At 33.0% G+C, this 26,757-nt stretch overlaps 3 protein-coding genes across 3 annotated transcripts in view; 2 read left to right on the top strand and 1 right to left on the bottom strand.

The window, feature by feature from the left end:
• The window catches only part of LOC123655878 (protein FAM89A-like), a 49,907-nt gene extending 32,775 nt beyond the window's left edge, over positions 1-17,132 (top strand). Inside the window, exon 2 of the mRNA XM_045591624.1 lies at positions 15,900-17,132. Within this exon, the coding sequence (XP_045447580.1) occupies positions 15,900-16,049 (150 nt within the window). The 3' untranslated portion in view covers positions 16,050-17,132. The remainder of the gene's footprint in view (positions 1-15,899) is intronic.
• A 3,498-nt stretch (positions 17,133-20,630) lies between these two features.
• LOC123655526 (protein dpy-30 homolog) lies at positions 20,631-22,033 on the top strand. Its single transcript, XM_045591300.1, has 2 exons — positions 20,631-20,873; positions 21,175-22,033. Exons 1-2 carry the CDS (start codon positions 20,799-20,801, stop codon positions 21,430-21,432), a joined length of 333 nt encoding a protein of 110 aa, XP_045447256.1. The 5' UTR covers positions 20,631-20,798; the 3' UTR covers positions 21,433-22,033.
• A 1,099-nt stretch (positions 22,034-23,132) lies between these two features.
• Positions 23,133-25,606, bottom strand: LOC123656061 (radial spoke head 1 homolog). Its single transcript, XM_045591785.1, has 5 exons — positions 25,559-25,606; positions 25,207-25,321; positions 24,684-24,880; positions 24,317-24,596; positions 23,133-23,451 (listed from the first exon to the last, which is right to left on the bottom strand). The coding sequence occupies exons 1-5, from the start codon at positions 25,604-25,606 to the stop codon at positions 23,216-23,218; spliced, it is 876 nt and encodes a 291-aa protein (XP_045447741.1). The 3' UTR covers positions 23,133-23,215.
• Positions 25,607-26,757: the final 1,151 nt, after the last annotated feature.

Below are 26,757 nucleotides of genomic sequence, written 5' to 3'. Positions count from 1 at the left end.
CCTTTTTTCTCTAATTGCACTCATGATTTTTTATTTAAATAGCCAGTTCATATTTTTTATTATTATGTCGGTAAAATCAGAAAATATTATTCATATTTTATCAACATATAATTAGTATTTAAATATGATTTCCAAAAAACACGATTTACTAAAAAACCGAGATAAGCGAGATAACCTAGGTACTGTAGTATTATTTATAATACTATATCTAGAATTTCATATTTTAGTGATTCACTCAATTTCTATTTGTGATGCTGTCTGACGTCACAGTCCAGTCGTACGTCTCGTTGGATGACCTGATATGATGTGGATTGTGGATGCGCGATTTAAAATTGGCATCATTAGTCATCGTCTGTATTATAATGAAACTTAAATCGTTAAAATAAATACCTTGCTATTTACACATAGTTATTTAAAACTCTTTTGAACTATGTCAAAGCACCTTTCCCCCAAGCCGAATATTAACATTAAGTAATGACTGTGCACTATTTGACCAACCAAATTCTAGCATGGATCAATATAATAACTAACAGTTCACGCTATGAAAGGAGTCGTTTTTGGACACTTATTCACGCCGTGACGTCAGGACTTCGCCTCACCTGTGACGACCTTCAAGATACTGCAAAGGTGCTCAACTGGTCAGACAACTGTTATTAGACGATGCTGCTTTATAACGTTCGACTGTCGCTGATTTTTTTTTTTTTTTTATAGACATATGAATAAAAAAGTATATATACGTGATTAGTCATCTGCGTTACAAAATAACTGTAAATTAAAATTGAATACTCGTCGATTTGTCTCTTTAAAATACATGCACCTGGTTTCTAACATTGACATTTAGAAGTGTTTACAAGAGCTCAAAGCATATCCAGGCAGATGTTAACGATTATAAAATGTTAAGTGTGCAGCTGCGACCGTCTCGGTAATTGAATCGGCACGCGCGCTACCTGCTTTGGGCGCGCGGCTTGAAAGAAATGCTTAGACACGAAGCAAGTAGATTTGTTGTTACTTGTCGAAGTTTGCTATACGCTTAGCATACATACAAATTTCCCTATCCTTTTCTAAAAAAATATAACGTTATCAGCCCATCGAGATAAGCAGCTGCGAAACGTTTTACGGGGCGTACCTAAATGGTTTCAGAACCGGATCACATGTTTGTGGATGCGGGTTTCCGAACGTGTAAGTCGTTCGCTAAGTAGAGCAGGTATGCCCCGACTGTCCTTTGAGGTTTGTTGCGGGGCAAAAAGATTAATCTTCCGCTTCGTATGGCGATTGATGGAAGACTACAGTTGCAGTTTGCTAAAACCGTTATCAGCTACCATATATACGTTGACTAAAAAACTCGTTAAGTAAGCTCCAATGTTATTACAGGAAATTAGAATTGAATTAGGAACAAGCCGTTCATGTTTTTTTTTTTAAATTCCTGGTAATCAATTTTTTTGCCAATTACTCCGCTTTTAGCAGTCGTACCATAATGTTTTAGTTTAAAAGATTTCTGAACAACAGACCATCTTATACGAAAAGATTCTACTAACAGATGCTAATAGGTACAAATAAATAAACAGACTAACTCCATGTAATGTAAAAAAATAATTGTCAAAACCTATTTTGGTATCTGGTCGCTACTTATTTATTTCAATCTTATTTGTAGACAAATTCAAAAGTGTCTCATTCGAAACTCCGTTAGAATGTTTATTGCGGTATCTTAATTTTCGCAAATAAACACTTCTTTGTACTTGTTTTTTTCTTATTACAAATAAGAAAAATATATTAGTTTACTCGACGACTAGTAGTAATGATTTATTTAGGTATATATACATATGGTATAATGTAATACGTAAAAGGGAAACATGTAGGTATTTTACTGACACACAGTAATGAGTTCCTACTTGTTATTATTTTTACTTTAGAAGTCTAGAATTTATGTTTTGTATATAACTTCCTGTAGATTAAAAGATAACTACGAATAAGACATCTATATTTGTTTTATTTAATTTTCAATAAATTTAAACAAGGCTTATAAAAAAAAATATATAGAAATCTTTGATACAAATAAACAATTATAACTTTTTTTTAACCTATTTTCTATCATTTCTGTTTTAATGTTTCATAATACCTGATGAAGTATGCATTCAATCAACAAAAAGTGATTACGTTTGGGCAAGTTTACAAACTTGGCTAAAATAAGTTGACTGGATCGCGACCGTGGGTGGGACTAGTCTCATGAGATCGATTCGTTTTTCTAACGCCTCCGTGTGTAACTGTACCTACCTACCTATTGCTTCTGTCTAGTGGTATATTTCGGCCCTCTTGACTAGAACACCGCAACACTAATTTTATTATAACAATATTGTGAAACGTATAAATCAAATAAATAAAAAGACTTTATTTCGAATTCTTATAGCCGTAGATGTATAAGTTGTATTACCGTGTTAGTAACAATATTACTTATAAACTATGTTAGTTATTGTTAAGATAATTATAAGAATTCATTTTATTTGGTCCGTCAATCTTATAACCCGTCAACCCGTCGCTCGCGAATATTTCTAAGGTGCTCTGCAAAACCGCGGTAGCCGCATCAGCATTCTGAAGGCATTGTTATACTGCACGCGTAGTGCGCTGTAGGCTCGGAGCGTATAGCTCACCCACAGGCAACCCGAGTAAAATAACTGACAAAAAGAAAAAGCTTTTATACTTTTATTTTCACTAACACTATGATTATTGTAATATTTGAATATATGATAGTATATTTATCGTGTTCGTTGTTACCTACACGAAAACTTTCAAATTATAAATTTAAAACTCAGGAAGTTACCGACTAAAACATAATAGGGACTTTCTTCCGTGTCGTATAAGCAATAAATAATATCCTAACTCATATCTGAGGCGAGTATTGAATTCAAATAAGCTGTTTCACGTAGGCGCTCGGGCCCCTAGAGGCGCCGGCGCCGGTTGCTTGATACTCAGGTGTTTGACGGCCAGTTTCACTGGTTGTGGATAACGCTATTTGATGGACAAAAGTAACAGATAAAAGTTTCTTTTAAAAAATACTTTTTTACGATCGAATTCAACTATATTTATGAGATATTTCCGTAAGCAAAAGTGAATCTTTAAATTGTAGTTTATTAATTAAAAAGAAACAAGTCCTAATGGCCTATTCTACTTCCTGCTGTTAAAGTCTATCCGTAACTTATTTGCAGGATAAACTATCTCCAACCGTTGCAACCGGCCCTGAATCAATTTAAAATATTGGGAATTAAATGTTTAATAAACAATTCGCATATTTCTCAGCTGATTAAGAATTGGTATTTGATAACGTACATAAGTGTTAGTTTGATTCTTATGTAATTGTTTATTTCAAAATGTTCTGTTCATAAGTTTGTGACTACTTTTTCTATATCTCGTACGGAATTTGACATTATTTTCGATGCGTGTTCAAACAAAATGAAGATTTTGCACACGTATTTTATTAGAACCTTGAGGTAATTTTCAAAACTAGTCATTTACGCTTTATCACAATTTTACTTTTACAATAACACGTAAATTCATTCATAATAAATATGTGGCGACCTCTATCGCGCCACATACGAACTGACGTGTCCTACATCGCGACGTTGAAGTTATCTGAGCAATTGAGCAAATGTACAAGAGCCCGACTACAACCGTCGGGCGGTAGCCCACCAGATACAACACACGTCTGGTTGGAGGATCCTCCGTATGCGATGGTGGATGAGGAACTTTAGATTATTATTAGTTAGATTACCGCTCGGGATGGATATTTGTATTCGTATTTCTTTTCGGTTTGGATGTCTGTACTTGTGGGTCTCCCCACCGTGCCTCGATGATCATGCTATGCTGTCGTTCCCGGTTGCTGTCATAAATACCTGATAGTGATCGTTACTCATAGTAGTACTATCCCAACATAATTATGTACTTACATATTTATCAACAACCCTCAATTCAAAGCAAGTGAAAAATTTTGTATAATAAATTAGGCAAACTTGAATTTGAAAATGATTTGATTTTATATTCATATATAATTATATTTTTGAAAACTTTATTTTGATGTTTTTTTTTAACATTCGCAAGAATATTATTTATGCGTATTAACTTTTTACAAAATGGGTTAGGTGACAATATTGAGGGGGCAATCATATGTAGAATTTCGTCACAGTGAAACACAAGTCAGCTGTGGCTAACCCAACCTACTTTTCATCTTCCGCGTTGTTCAATCATTTATGTTATGATTTATGAGCGTTATATAAAAAGATGATTATTTGAATGATATTATTGACACATATATGATATCTATTCAGTTTTAAAAATGACACTTTTCATTTATTAAATTTTCCACTTAAAATTAATACAAAGTAAAAGACGAATTAAAACATAATTAATAAATTGGATTTTTGGTAAACGTCTTATTTTTTATATTTTAAAACGCGTTAATACAGTAGCTTAGCATCTTAAGTGCATGTAACCGATTTTCATTATACTTGGGGCCGCTGAGTGTGGGCGTTTATCTTTTAATTACCTACTTATATTTTTATTATGTCTTATCCGGAAAAAGGTTAAATATTTTCTTTATTGTAACAAAGTAAACTCGAAATAGATTTGTTCCAACTATAGTCTGATTGGTACACAATGAGACGGACGTGGCACGCAGTAATAAGGGTTTCCTTTGAACTAGCTACAGCAACAATAACAACTCAAAACAGTTGTTGATGTAACAGCTCGCTCAAACGTGGAACTATTGGGTTTTCTTATAACGGATGTTTCGAACCATTGTTTTGTAATGAAAAAATTCGATATCCCGCTACTTGTAAATAAATTGCTTTTGAACTGACTTTCCGAAATTAAAATGTTTTTGCTTTTCTTAGCTTATTTGTTAAGCGTCGTGCATTGTTTTTTATGTTCTCCAGAAGTGACTTTAATTTATGTTTAGTAACACTTAAAGAACACAAATGTATTTATGACGTATTAAACGTGTTTTATATATCTAATTGTTTTTGTCTAAATTGATTGCCCTTTCGGTCTATGGAAGAGTGTCTCTACATAACGTCCTCTGTTTTCCCATTATCAAGTTTTTTTTTTTTAAATTTCTTATACATGTGTTCAAAATAAACGGCATTAACACAAAACGCCTATCATTAGCTAGGCTTAGCCAGCTTCTTAATAAACTGGCTTACTCCGTAGAAAGATCTTTAAGGTGACATACTGAACTTGTTTTAGGGAAGCCTTAATCGTATTTAAATCTTCTATATAAATAAAAATGAATGTTGCTAAGCGCATAACTCAAGAATGGCTCGACTAATTCGGCTAATTGATTTTTTCGTATGTTCCTTACAGCCCACGGAAGGTTTTTATACAAATAATAATAATAATAATAATAATTAATAAAAAACCAATAATTTTTACTATTAGCTTTTGACAGAACGAAGTCTGTTCGGGCAGCTAGTCTGTATAAATAAAAATGAATGTTGCTAAGTACATAACTCGAGAATGGCTCAACCAATTCGGCTAATTGATTTTTGTATGTTCCTTGAGGCACACGGAAGATTTTTATACAAAAAAAAAAAAAAATTGTTATTAACTTTTGACAGAACGAAGTCTGTCCGGGCAGCTAGTAAATAATATGTTGGATACAAGTTCTATTATATCCCGGATATAAATACGGCGAGTAACACTTCAAACGTCTATAACTGGATAATTTTTTGCTCAGCGAGCGACATAATTGTCTGACTACATTATTGTAATTAATTTACGCCGAAATGTATGTACGCGCATAGTTACCGAAATACCTCACCATTTTTTTTTTTGTGTTTGTTAATGTCAAGAAGTTTTATATAAAAGAATATTAAAACATCTATATCAGAAGTGAACTCAATTTTGCAAAGGGCCAAAATTATATTAAAATTTAGAAGGGCCAGATTCAAATAAAAAAAATATACTGAATTATTATAACATTTTATTTAGAGTAATCGAGTGAAGTAATTATTCTTTTTTTTTGTGACACATTGCGATTATGCCTTATCTTTGACATCCCTGATCTATATATTCAACGAAAAAAAAAATATATATATATATATATAGCAAAACAAAATTCGCCGGGTTAAAATATGCCATAATCTATAATCTATAATATCTATAATAATATATATAAAAGCGAAAGGTCACTCACTCATCACGAAATCTCCGAAACTATAACACCTACAAACTTGAAATTTGGCAGGGAGGCTCCTTATAGGACGTAAACATCCGCTAAGAACGGATTTTACGAAAATCGACCCCTAAGGGGGTGAAACGGGGGTTGCAAGTTTATATGAAAGTCCTATGTTTTTGAAGTAAGAGACTTGAAATTTAAAACGTATGCTCTATAGATGATGAAAAGGTGTCTAAATAATATATCTTTCGAAATCGACTCCCTTTTGGGGTTGAATCGGGGGATGGTAGGTTGACTCACTCATCACGAAATCTCCGAAACTATAACACCTACAAACTTGAAATTTGGTAGGAAGGCTCCTTACAGGGTGTAAGCGTCCACTAAGAACTGATTTTACGAAATTCGACCCCTAAAGGGGTAAAACGGGGGTTGGAAGTTTGTGTGAAAGTCCCATGTTTTTGAAGTAAGATACTTGAAATTTAAAATGTATGCCTTATAGATGATGAGAAGGTGTCCAAATAATGTATCTTTAGAAAGCAACTCCCTTTTGGGGTTAAAACGGGGAATGGTAGATTGACTCACTCATCACGAAATCTCCGGAACTATAACAGCTACAAATTTGAAATTTAACAGGTAGGTCCCTTATAGGGCGTCGACATTTGCATAGAACTGATTTTACGAAACTCAACCCCTAAGGGGGTAAAACGGGGGTTGGAAGTTTGTATGAAAGTCCTATGTTTTTGAAGTAAGAGACTTGAAATTTAAAATGTACGCTCTTTAGATGGTGAGAAAGTGTTCAAATAATGTATCTTAAGAAATCAACTCCTTTATGGGGTTAAAACGGGGGATGGTAGGTTGACTCCCTCATCACGAAATCTCCAAAATTATAACAGCTACAAACTTGAAATTTGGCAGGTAGGTTTCTTATAGGACGTAGACATCCGCTAAGAACGGATTTTACGAAACTCGACCCCTAAGGGGGTGAAACGGGGGTTGCAAGTTTGTGTGAAAGTCCTATGTTTTTGAAGTAAGAGACTTGAAATTTAAAACGTATGCTCTATAAATGATGAGAAGGTGTCCAAATAATATATCTTTCGAAATCGACTCCCTTTTGGGGTTGAATCGGGGGATGGTAGGTTGACTCACTCATCACGAAATCTCCGAAACTATAACACCTACAAACTTGAAATTTGGCAGGGAGGCTCCTTACAGGGTGTAAGCATCCGCTAAGAACTGATTTTACGAAATTCGATCCCTAAGGGGGTAAAACAGGGGTTGGAAGTTTGTGTGAAAGTCCCATGTTTTTGAAGTAAGATACTTAAAATTTAAAATTTATGCTCTATAGATGGTGAGAAGGTGCCCAAATAATGTATCGTTAGAAAGCAACTTCCTTTTGGGGTTAAAACGCTTAAAATTATAACAGCTACAAACTTGAAAGGCAGGTTGGTTTCTTATAGGGCGTAAACATCCGCTAAGACCTGATATTACGAAACTCGACCCTTAAGGGGATAAAACGGGGTTTGGACGTTTGTATGAATTGGAGAAAGGGTTCCACCATTGGCAAGAGGAAGGTCTACGGAACGGCTAAGCCGATTTTGATGAGTTTCACTGGCAGTTTGCCGGGAAAACTTTGTGACACACTAATTTCAACGCGGGCGAAGCCGCGGGCACAGCTAGTTCGTTATATTTGAATTAGAGTATACCAGCTGAAAGTTAAAGCTCGTAAAAATGTCACAATTTTAGGAGTCAACAACGTAATTTAATAACCAATCCACATTAAGCCCAGGGCGGGCTTGATGTGGCTTAAATTTAATCTTAATAAACCTTATTTAATTAATGGATGGGGAGACTACATTCTTTTTACGTAATATCCCTAATGAATAATTATTTAACTATTAGTTTATTATTTAGAAAGCAAAACTTAATTATATAAATTATTCGAATTAATTGTTATTTAATTATATGTTATGATAGGTTGTTAAAACTGGCTGATAGTCGTTTTAAGAAGTCGTAGTTATCTATACAACTATACAAATCAATAAAATTGGAATGTCTGTTTGTAATCTTAAAATAACCGCTTTTTGCTAAATGCATATGCATTTAGCAAAAAGCGGTTATTTACGTATGCACGGTACATATACCAAAATAACAATTTTTACAATTTTTGTCTGTTTATTCCGGCTAATCTCTGAAACGTCTGGACTGATTTTTACGGGACTTTTACTGGCAGATGGCTGATGTAATAAGGACTAACATCAGGCTGCTTTTATTTTAGAAATTTATATGTTTCATAATTCTGCGAACTGAACAATAACTGTCTTGTCAAATTCCACGCGGACGAAGTCGCGGGCACAGCTAGTTAGAAATGTGCTTTGTGCAATAACATTAGACCTAAAATTTATAGGAAAACAGTTGGTGGTAACTGCTGTGTGGCTACAGTAGTAAAGAATATCTTCCCGTGGGTATCGTAAGAGTCGAGGGATAACACAGTTCCACTGCTACCTAGGAACTTATAAAGCCGACCGATGGCGGGATAACCATGCAACTGCTGGCTTTGAAATACACAGGCCGAAGACGGGCAGCAGCGTCTTCGGTGCAACAAAGCCAGCCCTGCGGTCACCAACCCGCCTGCCCGGTGTGGTGACTAGGGGCAACACACATAAGTTCACGCCATTTTTGGCGCGAACTTGGGTAGGTCTATGTCCAGCTTTGGACCGCGATAGGCTTAAAAGATGATTAAAATAGACATAAATAATAATAATTTTGTAACGAAAAGTTATTATTTTAAAAGCACCAAAAACGAAGAATCGTATTGAAAATAGCTTATTGAAATGGTTAAACACTAGATTGTTCACTGCTTAACGGTATCATATTAAGTTAATCACTGTATCTTTTATCGTTCCTTAAGTGCACTGTAATCTTATCGTAATTACACTTTTGTGTACCGCCCTCGTACTGTGTTACATTCCATTTCATGTTAATTAAATCCAATGTGTAATGTATTACTTTAAAATAGATGTTTGACTAGTTTGGTGTGTCTGCTCATATTATTGTCATAATATGGTGTCAAAATATTATAACAGAATCGCTTAATATTGTAAGGGACGTATCCCTTATCTATATGTTATGATCCCATATGGTATGCGAGTAAATGTTGCTCCTGATTTTTACTGATTTTACAGTCTTGGCTAGTTTTCCTCTCCTTTAAAGTACAGCAGGCTGTTTTATAGCCCATACTTCTACTCTTCTACAAAATATCTTAAAACAGTAATTATATAACAAATATTGGAGTAGATTGAGTAGATCGTGAAATCAACGCGGTAAAACCAATAAAGTTTTAATATTAAGCTTGAAACATAATTATTACTTATATTATGCTTTTAATGATAGCTGGGAATATGTACATTTCGCCCACTCGTTTTGAATCGTTTGAGAATATTTATTTGCTTGTACGCAACCAAATTGAATTAATCCACTTTGAAACAGATTTGTTACACAATTATAGAAATCGTACTAGTCTTATAAAATTAAACAATTTGAACACTATAAGGTTTCACATTCCAATCTACAATTGTATGTCGTGAATTAAAAAAAATATTTTCGAATACCGCAAGCTATTGCTGTGTCGCTATCTTAACGGATACCTTGCACAATTTAACGGTTGTACGTGTTTACTATTTGTCAGTGTTTTATCAATATCGTTATGTACGTACATTTTATTCGTGACGTGAAATTTGTTTGTATAAAAAGTTTGTTAAAGCGTAATTGCATTGTTTTAGGTGAACACTAGCACAAATTAAAAAAAGTCAACAATTGTATACATTTTCTTTTTATTTATTATTACATCGAGTTGCAAAAGGTAAAAGGCCAGCAACACACCCGCAAATCGTCGTTAAGTGGTATGTTTGTTTTCCCGTCTTTAACTGGTTAGTAAAAGTACATTCAAAAATAGTAAACCCAGAAACTTAGTGACCATGTGAATTCATATTTATAGACTACTAGCTGACCCGGCGAACTTCGTATCGCCTAACAGTCGAGTCTTTAATTTTATTAATTTTTTTTTTTAGAATTTTTCTCTCCGTAAGAACCATCCTCGTACTTCAAGGAATATTTTAAAAAAAGAATTAGCGAAATCGGTCCAACCGTTCTCGAGTTTTGCGCTTAGCAACACATTCAGCGACTCATTTTTATATTATAGATAAATATTAATAAACAATACAGATGCGACGGAATATTTAACAAGTGACGATATTTTAAGCTTCCGCCTTAGTCAAGTATTTACGTGTCGTAAAACGTTAAGAGGTTCGCATATAATTTATTGCAAATAGCGATTTGTCTGATACGAATTTTATTGCAAAATATGGATTATAAACGGTTACATTGTCTAGCCAGTTGGCGCAGTTTATAGTGACCTTGCTTTCTACTCCGCTGGTTGCGGGTTTGAATCCCGCCTGAGTTTTGGTGTAATATTTGTATGTATATATGTAATATTTCTATGTGTATATTTATCAAAAAGAAATTAACTATAACAGTCTTTCGTTACCCATAAACACAAGCATTAAGTTGCTTATAAAAGGAACAGACGACCGTTTGGAGTTATAAGATATTTATTTATTTATTTTAATACAGCCTCATACATATTTACATAAATTATTTTAATTCAATGTAGGTAAATAAATGTGCTGTGTGGCTACGGCACTAAAGAATTTAGCCACCCCCTCTCTTCCCGTGGGTGTCGTAAGAGGCGGCTAAGGGATAACAAGGTTCCACAACCACCTTGGAACTTAAGAAGCCGACCGATGGCGGGATAACCATCCAACTGCTGGCTTTGAAATACACAGGCCGAAGACGGGCAGCAGCGTCTTCGGTGCGACAAAGCCAGTACTGCGGTCACCAACCCGCCTGCCCAGCGTGGTGACTATGGGCAAAACACATGAGTTCACGTTGTTTTTGGCGTAAACTTGTGGAGGCCTATGTCCAGCAGTGGACTGTATAGGCTGTAATGATGAGGTAAATAAAATTCCTGTAAATGATGTTTAACTTCTTCGTCAAAAGTATTTCAAAATATACCTATGCTCATTTATACTATACCGCGCCTCGGAGAGCACGTTAAGCCGTCGGTCCCGGTTGTTATCACGTACATCTGATAGCGATAGTTACTCATAGAAGGGAATATATCCGCCAACCCGCATTGGAGAGGCGTGGTGGACTAAGCTCTGATCCTTCTTCTACATAGGGAAAGAGGCCAGTAGTGGGATATTACAGGCTGAAGCATCATTTATACTATAGTTATATAAAATTTCATTCTTTGGTACACCGGCTTAGCTTGTAAATTGCCATCTATACAAATGAATAAAATTGGAGTGTCTGTTTGTAATATTAAAATAACCGCTTTTTACTAAATGCATATGGATGTATACACGGTACATGTACCAAAATGACATTTGCTTGTATACAATTGTAATGTCGTCGCAATTTCATTTACTGAAATATTTTTGCGTCTCACGTGAAGCACATTCTCACGGCGAACATCTCATGATATTAAAATGTCAATATCATTAACGTAAGTAACTGAAATTTGGATAAACTATGTACCTATATAGTCGATAAATCGAGATCGATAGTCGAGAGGTCGATCGAGGTTCGTTAAGTCTAGAAATGCGTTGCGGTTTGTTACTCATTCGGTATTTGCCAAATTATTCGAAGTTTGTGCTTTCTGTATCACACATGAGTCGCAGTATCTAGTATCAAGCGATATAATTGAATAAATATGTATATAGGTTTTATAAATATAAATCTTCTTTTGATGACATTCTAAGACGTGTATGTTTTATTACTAGCTGACTTTATTACTTACTAGAAGACGTATTTTCTTGCAAACTATCAAACGGATTTAATAGTCGTTACATTTTGATTTTTTTTTTTGGAACGTAGTTCCTTACGGCAGGCTTGACGTTTGGCTGGGCGAGCGAACTGAAAAAAATGTGATACTAAAACCTTAAGAAAAATATATAACGGAAGTGACCTTTAAAACCTTTAACCTACACTAAAACCTTTTTTTTAAATTATTTATTACAATTTTATACTGTCGACAAAAATAAATAAAGCCATAGGTTTTTTAATTTCACTTAATAGTTTGAATTATTATTACTGTTATTATTTTGTTTGATTTATTTTATTTTACGGTATTTGTTATTTTCTAAAATACTAAACTTCCTAAATACTTTTATGTATTTAATTAAAAACCAATCAATAAAATTAAAAAAATAAATCAAGGAAGGAACTTCGTTCCTATGGGACCATGACACAACATATTTCAGTTTTATGCACGATTTTCTTAAATTTTCATTACGTATGAACCGTCTACAAAGTATTAGAAAACTTAAAATAAATCGGCCAGATTTGGTCAAGTCATTTTCGAGCTTAGCGCTTAGCAACACGTTTGATTTATGCATAGATAATTTTTTTGTAATTAAAAAAAATGTGTTATCGTGCTAGTACAGCGCTGTAGTCACGATATTCCATTACCACTGTTGCTGGAATGTCAGTTTATACTTTCCCTCTTATATGTACAATCAGCGAAATGATTTAGTCTCGCGTATTATGATGTTAGTTATTGCTAAGTACTCTTTGTCAACGCCGTGATTTAATTATAATTCATCACTTTCGATCATACAATTAAACAGTACAAGTCGTCACATCGTCGGAAAATATTTTTGAATATTGAACTAATGGCGCCATCTTTTTTCATGTTTATCATGCAGGTTCAATTAGGTTGGTTTAAAGTGTGTCACTCACGAAGAATCTGTGCTAATGTTACGTTTCATTTTCATATAAATACGTTAAGTTTCCAAACTCCTTACATAAGAATGAAGAGTTTTGTTATTTAATTAACAAATAGCTATTGATTGAATCTTGCCTAAGATAGTTAACATGTCAGTAAGAGCATCTCGTAAACTCATTGGAAAAGATGACGATTGAGGTAATTTTTACTACCCGCTAATTAAATCGGAATCAGTGCTCTTGATAGATATTCGTGTAGTTTGTCATTCTGACGTTTATCTCGGTCTAATTATTGTTTGTGTGTGTGTGTTTCCAGAGCATGCACAGGGTCTTATTTTGAAATATACTGTATTATATGAGGTGTATAATTATTTGTGTCGCATCTATTCCGCTATATTGCTATTCACGTGTGTACCTACTCATTAAGTAGATCGAATTTATTTAGGAACAACATAAATTTTAACTTTACTCATTAAAACGTCGGTGGGCGTAGCGGTTTATTGGATTCTATAAAACGAGTTTCTTCGAACTGTAACTTGCTTATTTATCTTAATTTTGATGCTTCGTACAATTGGGACGTATACTGACAGATATAATTATGTACAACATTTCTAATGGGTAAACTCGTATCGTCGTACTAAATATTTTGAGTAAAATTTAATTATTTGTCCAAATATAAAATTAGACACCAATCTTTTTTTCCAATTATTGCCTCCCAAATTAGGCACTAAGTAACAATTACTTAGATTTTATATCACACGTAAGATTTAGTTTACATTTTGTGTCAGTAAACGAAACTTTTACTACATCGCAATATAAGGCATGTCAAGGAAAAAACTCATGCTCTATTTTTGTCATTTTTGCGAGCTGTGGTCGCGAAAGGCTCTAAGTAGCCATTCATGTTATTCGTGTCCGTCTAACAAATTGTGAACGATGAAACGAGTTTTAAAATTCTCTTTACCATTCAACCTTTTTGAATTATGTGCAACTGTAAATCAGATAGCAATTATCGTAATTCGAGAGACCTCAGCTTATTTGATATGTTCAATTTTTTTTAATTTTTTAATTTTTGAAAATTGTTATTTTAACTCATAGGTATATATTCAATTTTATAATGTAACTATTTGTAGTGTAGGTAAAGATTTTCTAGTATAAAAGTTTGTGTAGTAGGTGCCTCTTGTAAGACCAACCGAGTTTAAATTATTTAAGTTATCATTAGAGATTACTGTGCTAAGTTTTATAGTTTATAGAACTCCTTTTTTTTTCATAAATACATGATAGCGATGAAGAGATGTGCCTTGTGGAGCAGCGTGGTTGATTAAGCTCCAATCCTTCTCCTACACGAAGAAAAAGGCTTATAGGCTCTAAGTATCGCTTCAGCCTGTAATATCCCACTGTTGGGCATAGGCCTCTTTTCCCGTGTAGGAGAAGGATCAGAGCTTAATCCACTACGCTGCTCCAATGCGGGTTGGCGGATATATTCCCTACTGTGAGTAACGATCGCTATCAGGTGTATATGATAACAACCGGGACCGACGGCTTAACGTGCTCTCCGAGGCACGGTGGGGAGACCCACAAGGACTGCACAAACACCCAGACCACGGCAAACACCTGTACAGCCAATACAAATGTTTGTCATGTGCGGGGATCGAACCCGCAACCGCCAGCACAACGGGGACAATCCATGGCTGTGACCGTTGCGCCAACGCGGCGTAAGGCTCTAAGTAATAAGTCAAAATTTAACATTTTATAATTCATAATGAGTATGAGATAGTAACATTAAAAGAATTATATTCGAAGCGTATTACAAAGTAAATTAGGTAATTAGAATGTGTTACTTACAGATATTTATAGAGACGGTAACGTAATAACATATCATATGCATGTCGAGCTGTAATTAATTTTTAAAGACCTTGTATAACGCAATAAAATAACTGTCTCTTTTGTAATATTGTATAAATGTAAATGTAATTAATTAAGTTATTTTACCATTAAACTTAAAATAAGTGAAATGCTAGATATAGTAAATATTCTTGTCTTCGTTGTCGATAACTTTAAAGTAAATCTTATAATATCAGCTTGTTTAATGTAATCACTATCTTAATATTATTATTTGCAAAATTTTAAACATTTTACTGTGCAGATAAACATACTAAAGCATACTATGTTATCAATTTTTTTAAGTTACTAAAAAATTAAAGCGTTGTATCAAGGAAACAATTTATTGATGATTACTGTAATTTTTCGTGTAAACTATCAATCAACCTGGAGTAATGTGACATATTCTTAATATTCGTGTCCCATATAAAAGTCGTGACCGTTTCGCATTCTCTATTAACGCAATCGAAGACAACGGAAGGTCGCATCGACACTTGCTTTTATACGTTCTAATAAATGCTTGTACTTGGAAAAAACTTAGAAAATAACAATTTTTATAGTCCACAACGATGTCATTATGATTAATTAAAAAAGAAATGAATTCGTGTAGTAATAGTTTTTTTTTTAATACTTTTTTCTTAGTGGGATAATCTTTGTAAAAGATTATCGAATATATTATAACAGTACCTAAACCCAAGTTTTAGAAAAAAAGAATATAAATCAAAATAATACTGCAATCAAGATCCTAGATTTCATAAACGTGTGTCTAGTAATATAAAGTAGAAATACTAATAAGTAAGATATAATATTTATATAAAAATATTTCCTTTCTCAATTCAAAATACTTACTTACCTAAACATAGTTTTACAAGAAATCTGTCACGATTTCGTATGCGTTTTGTTTTGATACCCATCAAATCAATTGTCACCTATTTATTTTAAAATGTTTCAGCTTACTCTTCACTTGCTCTGCTCATCTCTTGTCAATAAAACTATTCTAACGGTATTTTAAACAAAGAAAAAAAAAACAAACTTCCGCTTTCAAATAATAATATTTATTTATTTTTTATTTCAGGCCAGTCTCCGTCAGCTTGACCTCTCCCTGCTGTCCGAGCTGTGGTCTCTCAGCGAGGCAATGGCCTCGTGGCGACGCCAGCTTGAACGATGCCCTCGACTCCGCCCGGCGCCGCCCCCGCCCCCACCGCCTCACTACCTTAGAACCTAAATATATCTTTTAACAAATTAAGGAACCATTTGATTTAATAACCTATCCCTAGCGTTTGCGTAGCATTGACAGAAGCTGTCAATGTCAACTTGACAAAAAACAACATAAAAAATACTAATATTATACATATTTGAGGGCTACCCCGCCCTACCCCTTCATAGAAAAATCAAGAAACCATTTTATTTAAAACCTGTGGCTAGCGTATGCCTAGCAATGACAAATTATAGACCAAATACAAACACCCTGCTAGAAACTAACTAAACCTTTGCTCTTTAACAAACTACACTTAATTCCATAAGTATGTAACATCTATTGCTGTTCTTCTAAATTAATTATAGTGTTGAGCTGTGTATAAAATAGAAAAAGAAAATTTTCTGATACCTGAATACGATAGTCTGATACTCAAGAGAAAATGAAATGAAAAAAGATACGTTCTTGCAATCTTAGCTGCAGAAATATGATTCTGTTACGTTAAATTATAGTATACAGCAGCATTTCACTAGGAAATTATTAAAAGGTGTCTAACTCAGTTATGTTAAAATAATATAAGGGCTTAGCAAAGGTGCGATTGATTTCTTACCAAAATACGTAAATTATTTCAATAAAATACATGATTATAATACAGTACCATAATATAAAATGATACACAATATCAATAAATAAATATTTTTTTTTTTTTTGTATTAAAATACCATAAAAAATTCGATACTTCTTAAACTCAGAGGAATGAGAATACGAGTGCTGCCACGCTGCATTTTATTTCAATATATTTGGTGATTCAATTTTAGTAATTAGTAGTTTTGATTAATAGTTTAAGATCTGAAAATCTACACACTTAAAACTGATAGTTATTACGATAAAATAGTTTTCGTTAATTTAACACGACATGCAAAATGATTGGTATTAGGTACCTGATATTTATATAGGTATAAGAAATGAAAACTAAATAAAATAGTGCTGTAATTGTAGTGTTTATTGAAGTCAAGTAGTAACGGGCTTTAGATATTTTGTGTATAAATGTGTGAATCGTATAGTTTTTTTTTAATTAGTGTAAGTTATTTTTAATTAAATGTATTCTAAATATTTGTTCTTTTATTAAGTTTACCTTAATTTTATAACATTTGCCTTTGAACAAAGAAGACGTGATAGTGAAGTTGATTTTCACTTCAGCCTATCGCAGTGCACTGCTGGACATAGGCCACCACAAGTTCGCGCCAAAAATGGAATGAACTCATGTGTTTTGCCCATAGTCACCACGCTGGGCAGCCGGCTTGGTAATCACAGGTCTGGCTTTGTCGCACGGAAGACGTTGCTGTCCGTCTTCGGCCTGTGTATTTCAAAGTCAGCAGTTGGATGGTTATCCCGCCATCGGTCGGCTTTTTAAGTTCCAAGATGGTAGTGGAACTGTGTTATCCCTTAGTCGCCTCTTACGACACCCACGGGAAGAGGGGGGCGGCTATATTCTCAATACCGTAACTACACAACTTAAAAAAAGGAATTTCTGAAATAAAAGTTTTAAAAATAAATCATTGTTCAGTTTGCAGAGTTACAAAATATATAAATTTCTAAAATAAAAGTAGCCTAAGTTACTCCTCATTATATCAGCCACTGCCAGTTAAAGTCCCGTCAAAATCGGTGCAGCTGTTTCAGAGATTAGTCGGAACAAACAGACAGACAAACATACAAAAATTGTAAAAATGTAATTGTAAATGTAAATTGTAATTGTAAGTTTTAAGGTAGAACTGTGTTACCCCTTAGTCGCCTATATTCTTCTCGCTATATTCTTTACTGCCGTAGCCACACACTAGGAAGTTAGTTTTATTGAAACGTAATATCTTTTTATACTTATCTAAAGTATAGAGACTAAAGTGAGAGTTGGACTTGTAAGTTTTGTTCACGTTGAATTTCGTTACTGCTTAGTACGAAGTGATTTAAAAGAAAATGTTGTTACGAAAATTTAATTGTGCTTGATCATTTTTAACTTTCAACTTGAACTGTTGTCAACATTTCAACTTAACAAGTGAGTAGTTATTTTATTTTAAAAATTTCGAAAACTGACAGCTTGGTATCAACTTATTATAAAAAGAAAATCAATGATTAAGTTACGGACAATTTTGTAGCTGCTTTCACAGCTAGTATTAACGGATAACAGTGGATACATTGAGAGTAAAACAACAATAATGCTATAAAAATAAGTTCTATCAAATACAAAACAAAATGCATTTATATGATATATCTGTTGATAATTTGAATTTTTATGATGTATTGTTATTACAATAGAGTTTAGATCAGCCATAATTTTTGATCAGAAACATTTTTATGCTGGCAATATGAAAGAACGAGATACACGGCCTCTGTTATTATTATCCCTCTCGACTCAGATTAGCCCCTGTATAGTGCGCAAAAGAATATAATACCTATTACGTTCAATTAGTGTTAATTTTCGTAAATACAAATTTTCAGAGTTATTGGCTCTGTAGTATATTACGTCCATGGTGCAAACATTATGTCGTACCCCCACTACTGTTATTGCAAGACCTGTGTATAAGACCATGATACAAATAGATTTTGAGGAACTGTTTCTCCTCAATAATTAAAATGCAACTTTAAAAGTATAGTAGAATTCGATGGTTAAAAAGATTAATGAATCAATAGCGTTATCTACAACTGGTGAAACATATCGTAAGTGAAACGTATCGTAACAGTAAATTACTTAATATTGTAGAAAAAAAAGTTATTAACATCGTGTCATCAAGTTAATTAAAAAAAATTGGTTGTCTGTAAAGTTGGCTTAGGGACGATAGTATAACGTGACAATGTCACAACAAAAAATCTCCTCGGACACATAGGCCAATCGAGTGGAAGAGAGATAGATTCGGCGCAAGCTTCCAATGAGCGTAACGGGGCAATGGATCATCCCAAAGATCATCTGGATGGATCATCTGAATGGATCATCCTTTTTCGTGCATGCAGCTGGCGTTCATAGATTTATTAGGGGTTGTCACGTCAAAAAAAATTGAAAAATACATAATACAAATGTACGTATTTTTGTGTGAATAATTTTTAAATAGTTAATTGATTTTTGTTAGATTATTAGCAGTCAAAAAAAAAATCACTAAAACCCGTTATTTTTACTTTATTTCTCGACTACTTACATTGTATATATTTCGTGGTAACACGTTAAATATTTTAAAATAATCTTTTTAGGAAATACATGTAACAAAAAAATACACAATTTAATTAACTGTAATGTAAGTAACTAGTAACTGCTATAAAAATGTCAGCCCACTTACAATTATTAATTTGGATTAGATACTATTTTAAATAAGTCAAATTAAAAAAACCTTTTTAAATGTCATAAAATACCATAATCTTTTCACATGAAAACAAAAACAAAGGATAAGCAACTAACTTTTTGCTATATCACCAAATACGAACCTATAAAAAGTTTTACAGTTCATTAATTTATTTATTCATTTTGATAAGCGGCAGAACGGCACCTACCCCACCCCAGCCTGCAAAATAATGATATTTGTAACAAAAAAATACTAATTGATAGATTTTGAATAGCTCAATTCAACTACGTTGTCCTTTTAAATTGCTCACCTCAAATTATATAATTAAAAATCAATTTTTTTTTTTAAAAATCAAATATTTTCATACTCCTATATCTTTTGATGTATACAATATTTTAAATTGCTCAACGTGTTTAAGAACTGCTCAAGTTGCATTTATAATTGCTCAAGTACAGTTTGGAACAGCCCCACTTTCCTTAATTTTTAAATAAATATAAATAGTTTGAACAAATTTAACGTTTATATCATAAGACAGGTGTACGCTGCGCGTGCGCATAGACAATGATGCGAAGCAAAAAAATTGCGGATATTCGTAATAAAAAAGATACTAATCGATAGATTTTCAATAGCTCAATTTGACTACGTTGTCCTTTTAAATTGCTCACCTCAAATTATTTAATTATAAATTAAAAAATTCGTTGAAAAATATTCTTTTATCAATATTTTCAAACTCCTATATCTTTTGATGTATACAATATTTTAAATTGCTCAACGTGTTAAAACCCTGCTCAATTTGCATTTATAATTGCTCAAGTACAGTTTGGAACAGCTCCAATTTCCTTAATTTTTAAATAAATATATACGATATAAACGTTAAATTTGTTCCAACTTTATATATTTATTTAAAAATTGAGAAGACGAATTACGATTTGAAGTGGATCTGTTCCAAACTATACTTGAGCAATTATAAATGCAACTTGAGCAGTTTTTTAACACTTTGAGCAATTTAAAATATTGTATACATCGAAAGATATAGGAGTTTGAAAATATTTGATTTTTTTTTATTAAATTTAATTTTTAATTATATAATTTGAGGTGAGCAATTTAAAAGGACGACGTAGTTGAATTGAGCAATTCAAAATCTATCGATTAGTATTTTTTTGTTACAAATATCATTATTTTGCAGGCTGGGATGGGGTAGGTCAGAACGGCTTCCGATAAGTTTTACAGTTAATCTTTGTGGATTGTGGTCTCTTTGACTCTTTATGTGACTCTGTATCATAAACAGTCTGTGGACCAATGATATAATAAATCTATGGACTCTGTGGATCCTATTTTGTTTTTGATTTAAAGTCTGATTGTAAATGCTAAATGAATAAAGTCTCAATTTAATAGGTCTAAAGGTGATAGTTTAAAACTTAAATATTTTTACGTTAATAAATAATTGAAACCGATGTCAGAAACTTCTTTACAAGGAAATCAATCCCGTAAGGAAGACCAGCAGTCCAAAATACCGGAGTCTGTAAAGGTTAGTGAAGGCGATTAATTTAAAAACCCATAAATTTATGTTAGTTTTCTTAGTATTCACAAAAAGCTTAGTTTTTTAAATTACTGCTTTGTAACAAAGCAATGAGAACAGTTTACGAAGTTCAATAACCCATAGATAATCTTTATTTATGATTAATTACAAAATTTTAATTAGAATTTAGAAAATATTAGTTTTTTGAACAGTTGTGTACAATAGTTACAATTTTAAAGCAGAATTTACAGATTTTTTAAATTATTATTTGTGTGTTATGTATTTACTAATTTGCCAAAATTATTTTTAGAAAATAATATCGATGGAAAAAGAAAATGAAACCAATGCTAGTCGAAAGTCTCGAATCGATCTCAATGCACTGCCAACACGCCAATACCTCGACCAAACAGTTGTACCAATTTTACTTCAAGGTCTATCAGCTTTAGCAAAGGAACGTCCGCCCGATCCTATAAATTACTTAGCAGCTTATTTATTAAAAAATAAGAATACGTTCGATAGCAATAACTCTAACTCAAATAACAATGCTCCGCAAAATCCTCAAACATAATATTAGATATAACTTAGATGTAGTTTGTATGATACTTTTTATTTGCCTGTTTAATGAATATTGTATAAGGGCCGGTTTCACTAGTTGAGGATAATTTTTATCCACTATGTGACGTAGTTTATGAATAGACTTTACAGAAAGGCGTAGAATAGGCCATTAGGACCTGTTTCACCTCAATCAATAAACTACAACTTCTACATTCACATTTGCGAATAGAAATATCTATAAATATAGTGATGTGATGGTAAAAGAGAATAAAGTATCAAAATTTTATTTATTGGATACTGTTATCTGTCAAATACTATATGCACAAATGGAGAAACGGACCCGAAGAATACTTAAAATCACTCAATTACTCTTGAAAATACATTTAATAAAACTTATGGAAAAAATTGGTAAATAAAGTTTATACTGATACAAAAATGTTCTAGAATTACTTGAAGTTAGTTTTAATTCTTTATTGAAAGTCGGTTCAGGAATTTATCTGTTATTTTTGGCATAGAAGGTGTATTATGTATGTTTATTTCATGTCAAAAACATAATTGATAAATGTGTATATATTTTGTTTTTAAAACAAATTAAATGCATTGAAAACTTAAAACTTTTTTATTTACAATATTGTTATAGAATGACTAAATTTAAGCTCAAACCTTATAGTACATTCAATATGATAGGGTTTTGTTTTTTTTATATACAACTAGACCGGCATACAAGCGTAGCTACCTAATGGTAAATGATTACTGTAGCCTATGGACCCCTGCAACACTAGAAGCATCGTAAGCATGTTGCCGATCCTATCCTAGATCCTCCTCAGCAGTTCAGGCATCCTTACCACAGGAATACTACTTGAGAGAGAGAAGTAACATGTAGCTGTGGTTTTCTGTAAGGTTAAGATACTTCCTAAGATGACTACTCCAGATTTTAAGCAGGGTATATCCAGCTGCACCCTACCTCAATGCAATTTTATTAAAAACTAGCTGTGCCTGTGACTTCGTCCATGTGGAATTAAATAAAAATATTGTTCAGTTTGCAGAGTTACGAAATAAATAAATTTAGTATAAAATAAAAGTAAGCTAAGTTACTCCTTATTACATCAGCTATCTGCTAATGAAAGTCCCGCTAAAATCGGTCCAGCCGTTCAGAAATTAGCAAAGTATACGTCTCCTTTCTGGTTTATGGTATTCGCATGTATGATAAAATCATACAAGCGATTTTGGAATTGTCTGAACATAAATTTAAAGTTTTTATTTAAAAAAAATTAATAGATAAAGCATATTATACAGTGCAGCATTATATAGTTTATAAAGATGTGTGGACTTAGTGACGCTGTATTATGAAATATAAGCAAGATATTACTTATTTTGTACTAAAACACAGTTTATATATTATTCTCAAAAGAGTAACTGCAGAGTTTCTTACCGATTCTTCTCTGCAGAATCTACATTCCGAATTAGTGGTAGCTGTACTTTTACAAAAATAATAATCATTTTTTAGTTTGTAAAATGACGAGTCGAAAGTGCTATTTGAATAAAGTTGTTTTGATTTTGAGCCAGAACAGACAGACAGACACAAACATTGTAAAAAAATGTTATTTTCATATATGTACCGTGTACATATGCATTTTGTAAAAAGCGGTTATTTTAATATTACAAACAGATACTCCAATTTTATTTATTTGTATAGATGTATAGATATTTAAGTTTTTTATTTCATTAAATTTTATTCAAGTAAAAGAGAACTTATAAGCATGTGACAGATAATAAAATGAAAAAAATTATTATATTTAATCTCTTTGCTCAGCTTCTTCTAGAAATTGTTGCCTGTGAAGAAGCCAGGAGTCATTGTCATCGTCACCTTCTGCAGCTATTGATGGTGGCTCGAATCGTAAGACATCAGTCTCTATACTCTCAACCGCGAGAGATGGAATGGAGTCGTGCACCGGTAGAGGAACGGGTTCAGGTGGAAGGAACTCCGCCATATACGCGGTTACGTTGCGAGCGCGCCATACTGCGACTTTACCTAAAATTATTTAAGGTATCTTGTGTTTAGAGAGTGTAGCATTCGATAATCTTTTTTAAGCTACGATGGTGCTATCGATAGAACTCTACGGGAATAAACTGCTATGTAGGATAGTGCTATCGATAGAACTCTACAAGAATAAATTGCTATGTAGGATGGTGCCATCGATAGAACTCTACAGGAATAAACTGCTATGTTGGATAGTGCTATCGATAGAACTCTACAGGAATAAACTGCTATGTAGGATGGTGCTATCGATAGAACTCTACAGGAATAAACTGCTATGTAGGATGGTGCTATCGATAGAACTCTACAGGAATAAACTGCTATGTAGGATGGTGCTATCGATAGAACTCTACAGGAATAAACTGCTATGTAGTATGGTGCTATCGATAGAACTCTACAGGAATAAACTGCTATGTAGGATGGTGCTATCGATAGAACTCTACAGGAATAAACTGCTATGTAGTATGGTGCTATCGATAGAACTCTACAGGAATAAACTGCTATGTAGGTAATTAAGGGAAATAAATGGAGCTTAATACCCAACTACCCTTCTTCACCCATGTATTACCGGTGTATACGGGATCTTAAAATTACTAACGAGATTTGCTGGGTTATCGAACTCGGGACTATTTATTAAATAAGCTTGGTATTTTTAAATTAAGAGGTTTAATCTCGAATATCAGTTCGCCAATTTTTGTTTACAATCCTCGTGCTATGTTCATTGGGCCTTACCTTAAAATTTCTTTGAGTCATACAGCTGATACAGCCTTGTGATATACAAAGACGTGGAACCTTTTTTAATTATAACTTTTCTTCATATACTAAAAATAATAGCTAAACAAAACTACAACAAGATTACCTAAAGTCTCGTCAACCTCTAATTCTTCCTCGCCCTCTTCTAATCTCTCATCTTTTTCTGTTTTTTCTTCCTTTTCTTCTTCACCTTCTCCAAACTCTTCGTAATCAGGATCTTTAGTCAGCAAATAGAAACCGTGCTGCATACAATTGGTGTCGAAGACGAAACAACCTGACCCTTTAGGCATTCCTTTGTACCAAGAGCCGTGAAAACGTATTCGAGGATACATAATCTGCCCTGGACCTTCGATAACGCCATCTACCCAAGTCCCCATGAACTTAATCTGCGTATTAGAAAAATGTATTTCAATATCAACTTGTATCATAATTATCATATATATGTGTACCTATATATATAAATGTTTTGTTACCTGATTTTCAGCGTAGAAATATGTTCCCAGACCATGTCGTTTGCCTTTAAACCAAGCTCCTTCATAAATATCGCCATTTGGATAGTAATATGCTCCGAAACCGTGCTTCAAGTCATGCCTCCAATCACCTTCGTAACGCGATCCATCAGGATACGTCATGTGTCCGACACCATATTTCATAGCGTGACGCCATTCTCCTATTAAAGTTAAAGATTAACAGAGACTCGACTACTCACATAAATTTAAAGACTACAAAATCATTCTGTGCGTAAATGAAAAGAAATCAAAGGAGCTCCAATTTTTTAAACGATATTAAAAGTAAGGAGTTAGGTTATCATGTTGTTTTTCGTCTGTATGTATAAAGTCATCTGCGATTCATTTTTAGATCAAATTTAATTAAATGAAAATCAACAAGAATAAAGGTATGTATTTTATGTTTTAAGGAAGTATTACTTATTTCATAGATTATTTATATATTCATATACACCTTCATATCGAGCTCCGTTTTTAAATACATATAGACCTTTGCCATTTCTCATCCCTTGAAAGTAGCAGCCTTGGTAGAAGTCTCCATTAGGAAGCACCGCCCACCCCTCTCCATGTCGTTCACCTTCCACATTACGACCACCTACGTATATCTGAAAAACAAATTAAACTTCTCGTTATATGGCTTTCCACATTTGTTTAGGCGCAAATGAAATACAAACAAAACTATAAAATATTTTCTGTATTCACAACAAAATTAGTATTAAATACTAAAAGACATGTCTTTTTCATGGGGACTCTTTAATTTCATTGCCTTTATAATTTAATAATTAAGTGACTAAATAACTAGCTTAGCCAAAAACACTTTTAACAAAGTAAACAATGATTACTCCTATCGTATCCACGTCTTCGGGTCCTTCACCTTTTTCTTCAGCCATTGGTATTTAAAATTAAATCTAATATTTTGTAAAAAAGGTTGTTTGCTTTGTGGACTTTCAAATCTGAATGACATTCAAAATATTATGATTACGTTAATGACAGCATTGTTTTTATTTTTGTTATTAATCAAGTTCGTAGTAACAGCAACACCATTTGCAATGTACTATGTGCTATTTGAGATATATTTTATATACTAGCTGTGCCCGCGACTTTCTTCGCGTGGAATTTAACAAAAAAGTTATTCTTCAGTTCGGAGAGTTATAAAATTAATAAATTTCTAAAAAAAAAATTACCTCAATACTCCTTATTACATCAACTATCTTCTAGTGAAAATCCTCTCAAAATCCGTCCAGCCGTTTCAGAATTTAGCCGGAACAAACAGACAGACAGACAAAAATTGTAAAAAATGTTATTTTGGTATAGGTATGTACCGTTTGTTCCATATGCATTTAGTAAAAAGCGGTTACTTTAATGTTACAAACAGACACCCCAATTTTATTCATTTGTATAGATAAAATAAAAGTAGAAGATAGAAAATGGGAAGTACGAAATCGTCAAATACTAGCTGTGACTGCGACTTCGTCCGCGTGGAATTACAAAACAATTATTGTTCAGTTTGTAGAGTTACAAAATAAATAGATTTCTAAAATATAAGTAGCTTAAATTACTACTTATTATTACATCAGCCATCTGCCAGTAAAAATTCCGTCAAAATCGGTCGAGTCGTTTCAGAGATTAGCTGGAACAAACAGACAGACAGACAAAAATTCTAAAAAATGTTAGTTTGGTATATGTACCGTGTATACATCCATTTAGTAAAAAGCAGTTATTTTAATAATACAAACAGACAGTTCAATTTTATTTTATATGTATGGAAGAGCTAGATGATTCACGGTTTGTCCGCGTGGACGCTATTGCACATTTAGTTAATTTCAGTAATTTCATTAATCATGTAGGATTTTTTATAATCTTATACATTTTTTTGAGGAATAACATTATTGAATCACACACATAAATTGAGTCTTTACATTACTAATTTAATTAATTGGTGGTGGTTAAAGATTAATGTTATATTTTCGAGGGTGTCCTCCTTTCATAGCATCTTATTCAAGAAATTAAAACGACCACTATTTCAAAATCAAGGAGCGAA

The sequence above is a fragment of the Melitaea cinxia genome, chromosome 8 (genome assembly GCF_905220565.1).
Source record: "Melitaea cinxia chromosome 8, ilMelCinx1.1, whole genome shotgun sequence".
Lineage (NCBI taxonomy): Eukaryota > Metazoa > Arthropoda > Insecta > Lepidoptera > Nymphalidae > Melitaea > Melitaea cinxia.
The sequence above is the reverse complement of the archived record's forward strand: the minus strand, read 5'-3'. Positions and strand labels throughout refer to the sequence as shown.

Bases quoted from the DNA above. Each gene is read 5' to 3' on its own strand.
- LOC123655526 (XM_045591300.1), top strand. From the start codon at position 20,799: ATGTCAGAAACTTCTTTACAAGGAAATCAATCCCGTAAGGAAGACCAG. The intron at 20,874-21,174 runs GTTAGTGAAGGC...AATTATTTTTAG, and splicing joins AAATACCGGAGTCTGTAAAG to AAAATAATATCGATGGAAAA.
- LOC123656061 (XM_045591785.1), bottom strand. From the start codon at position 25,606: ATGGCTGAAGAAAAAGGTGAAGGACCCGAAGACGTGGATACGATAGGA. The intron at 24,597-24,683 runs GTAACAAAACAT...TCTAATACGCAG, and splicing joins ATTTCTACGCTGAAAATCAG to ATTAAGTTCATGGGGACTTG. The intron at 23,452-24,316 runs GTAATCTTGTTG...AAATAATTTTAG, and splicing joins AGAGGTTGACGAGACTTTAG to GTAAAGTCGCAGTATGGCGC.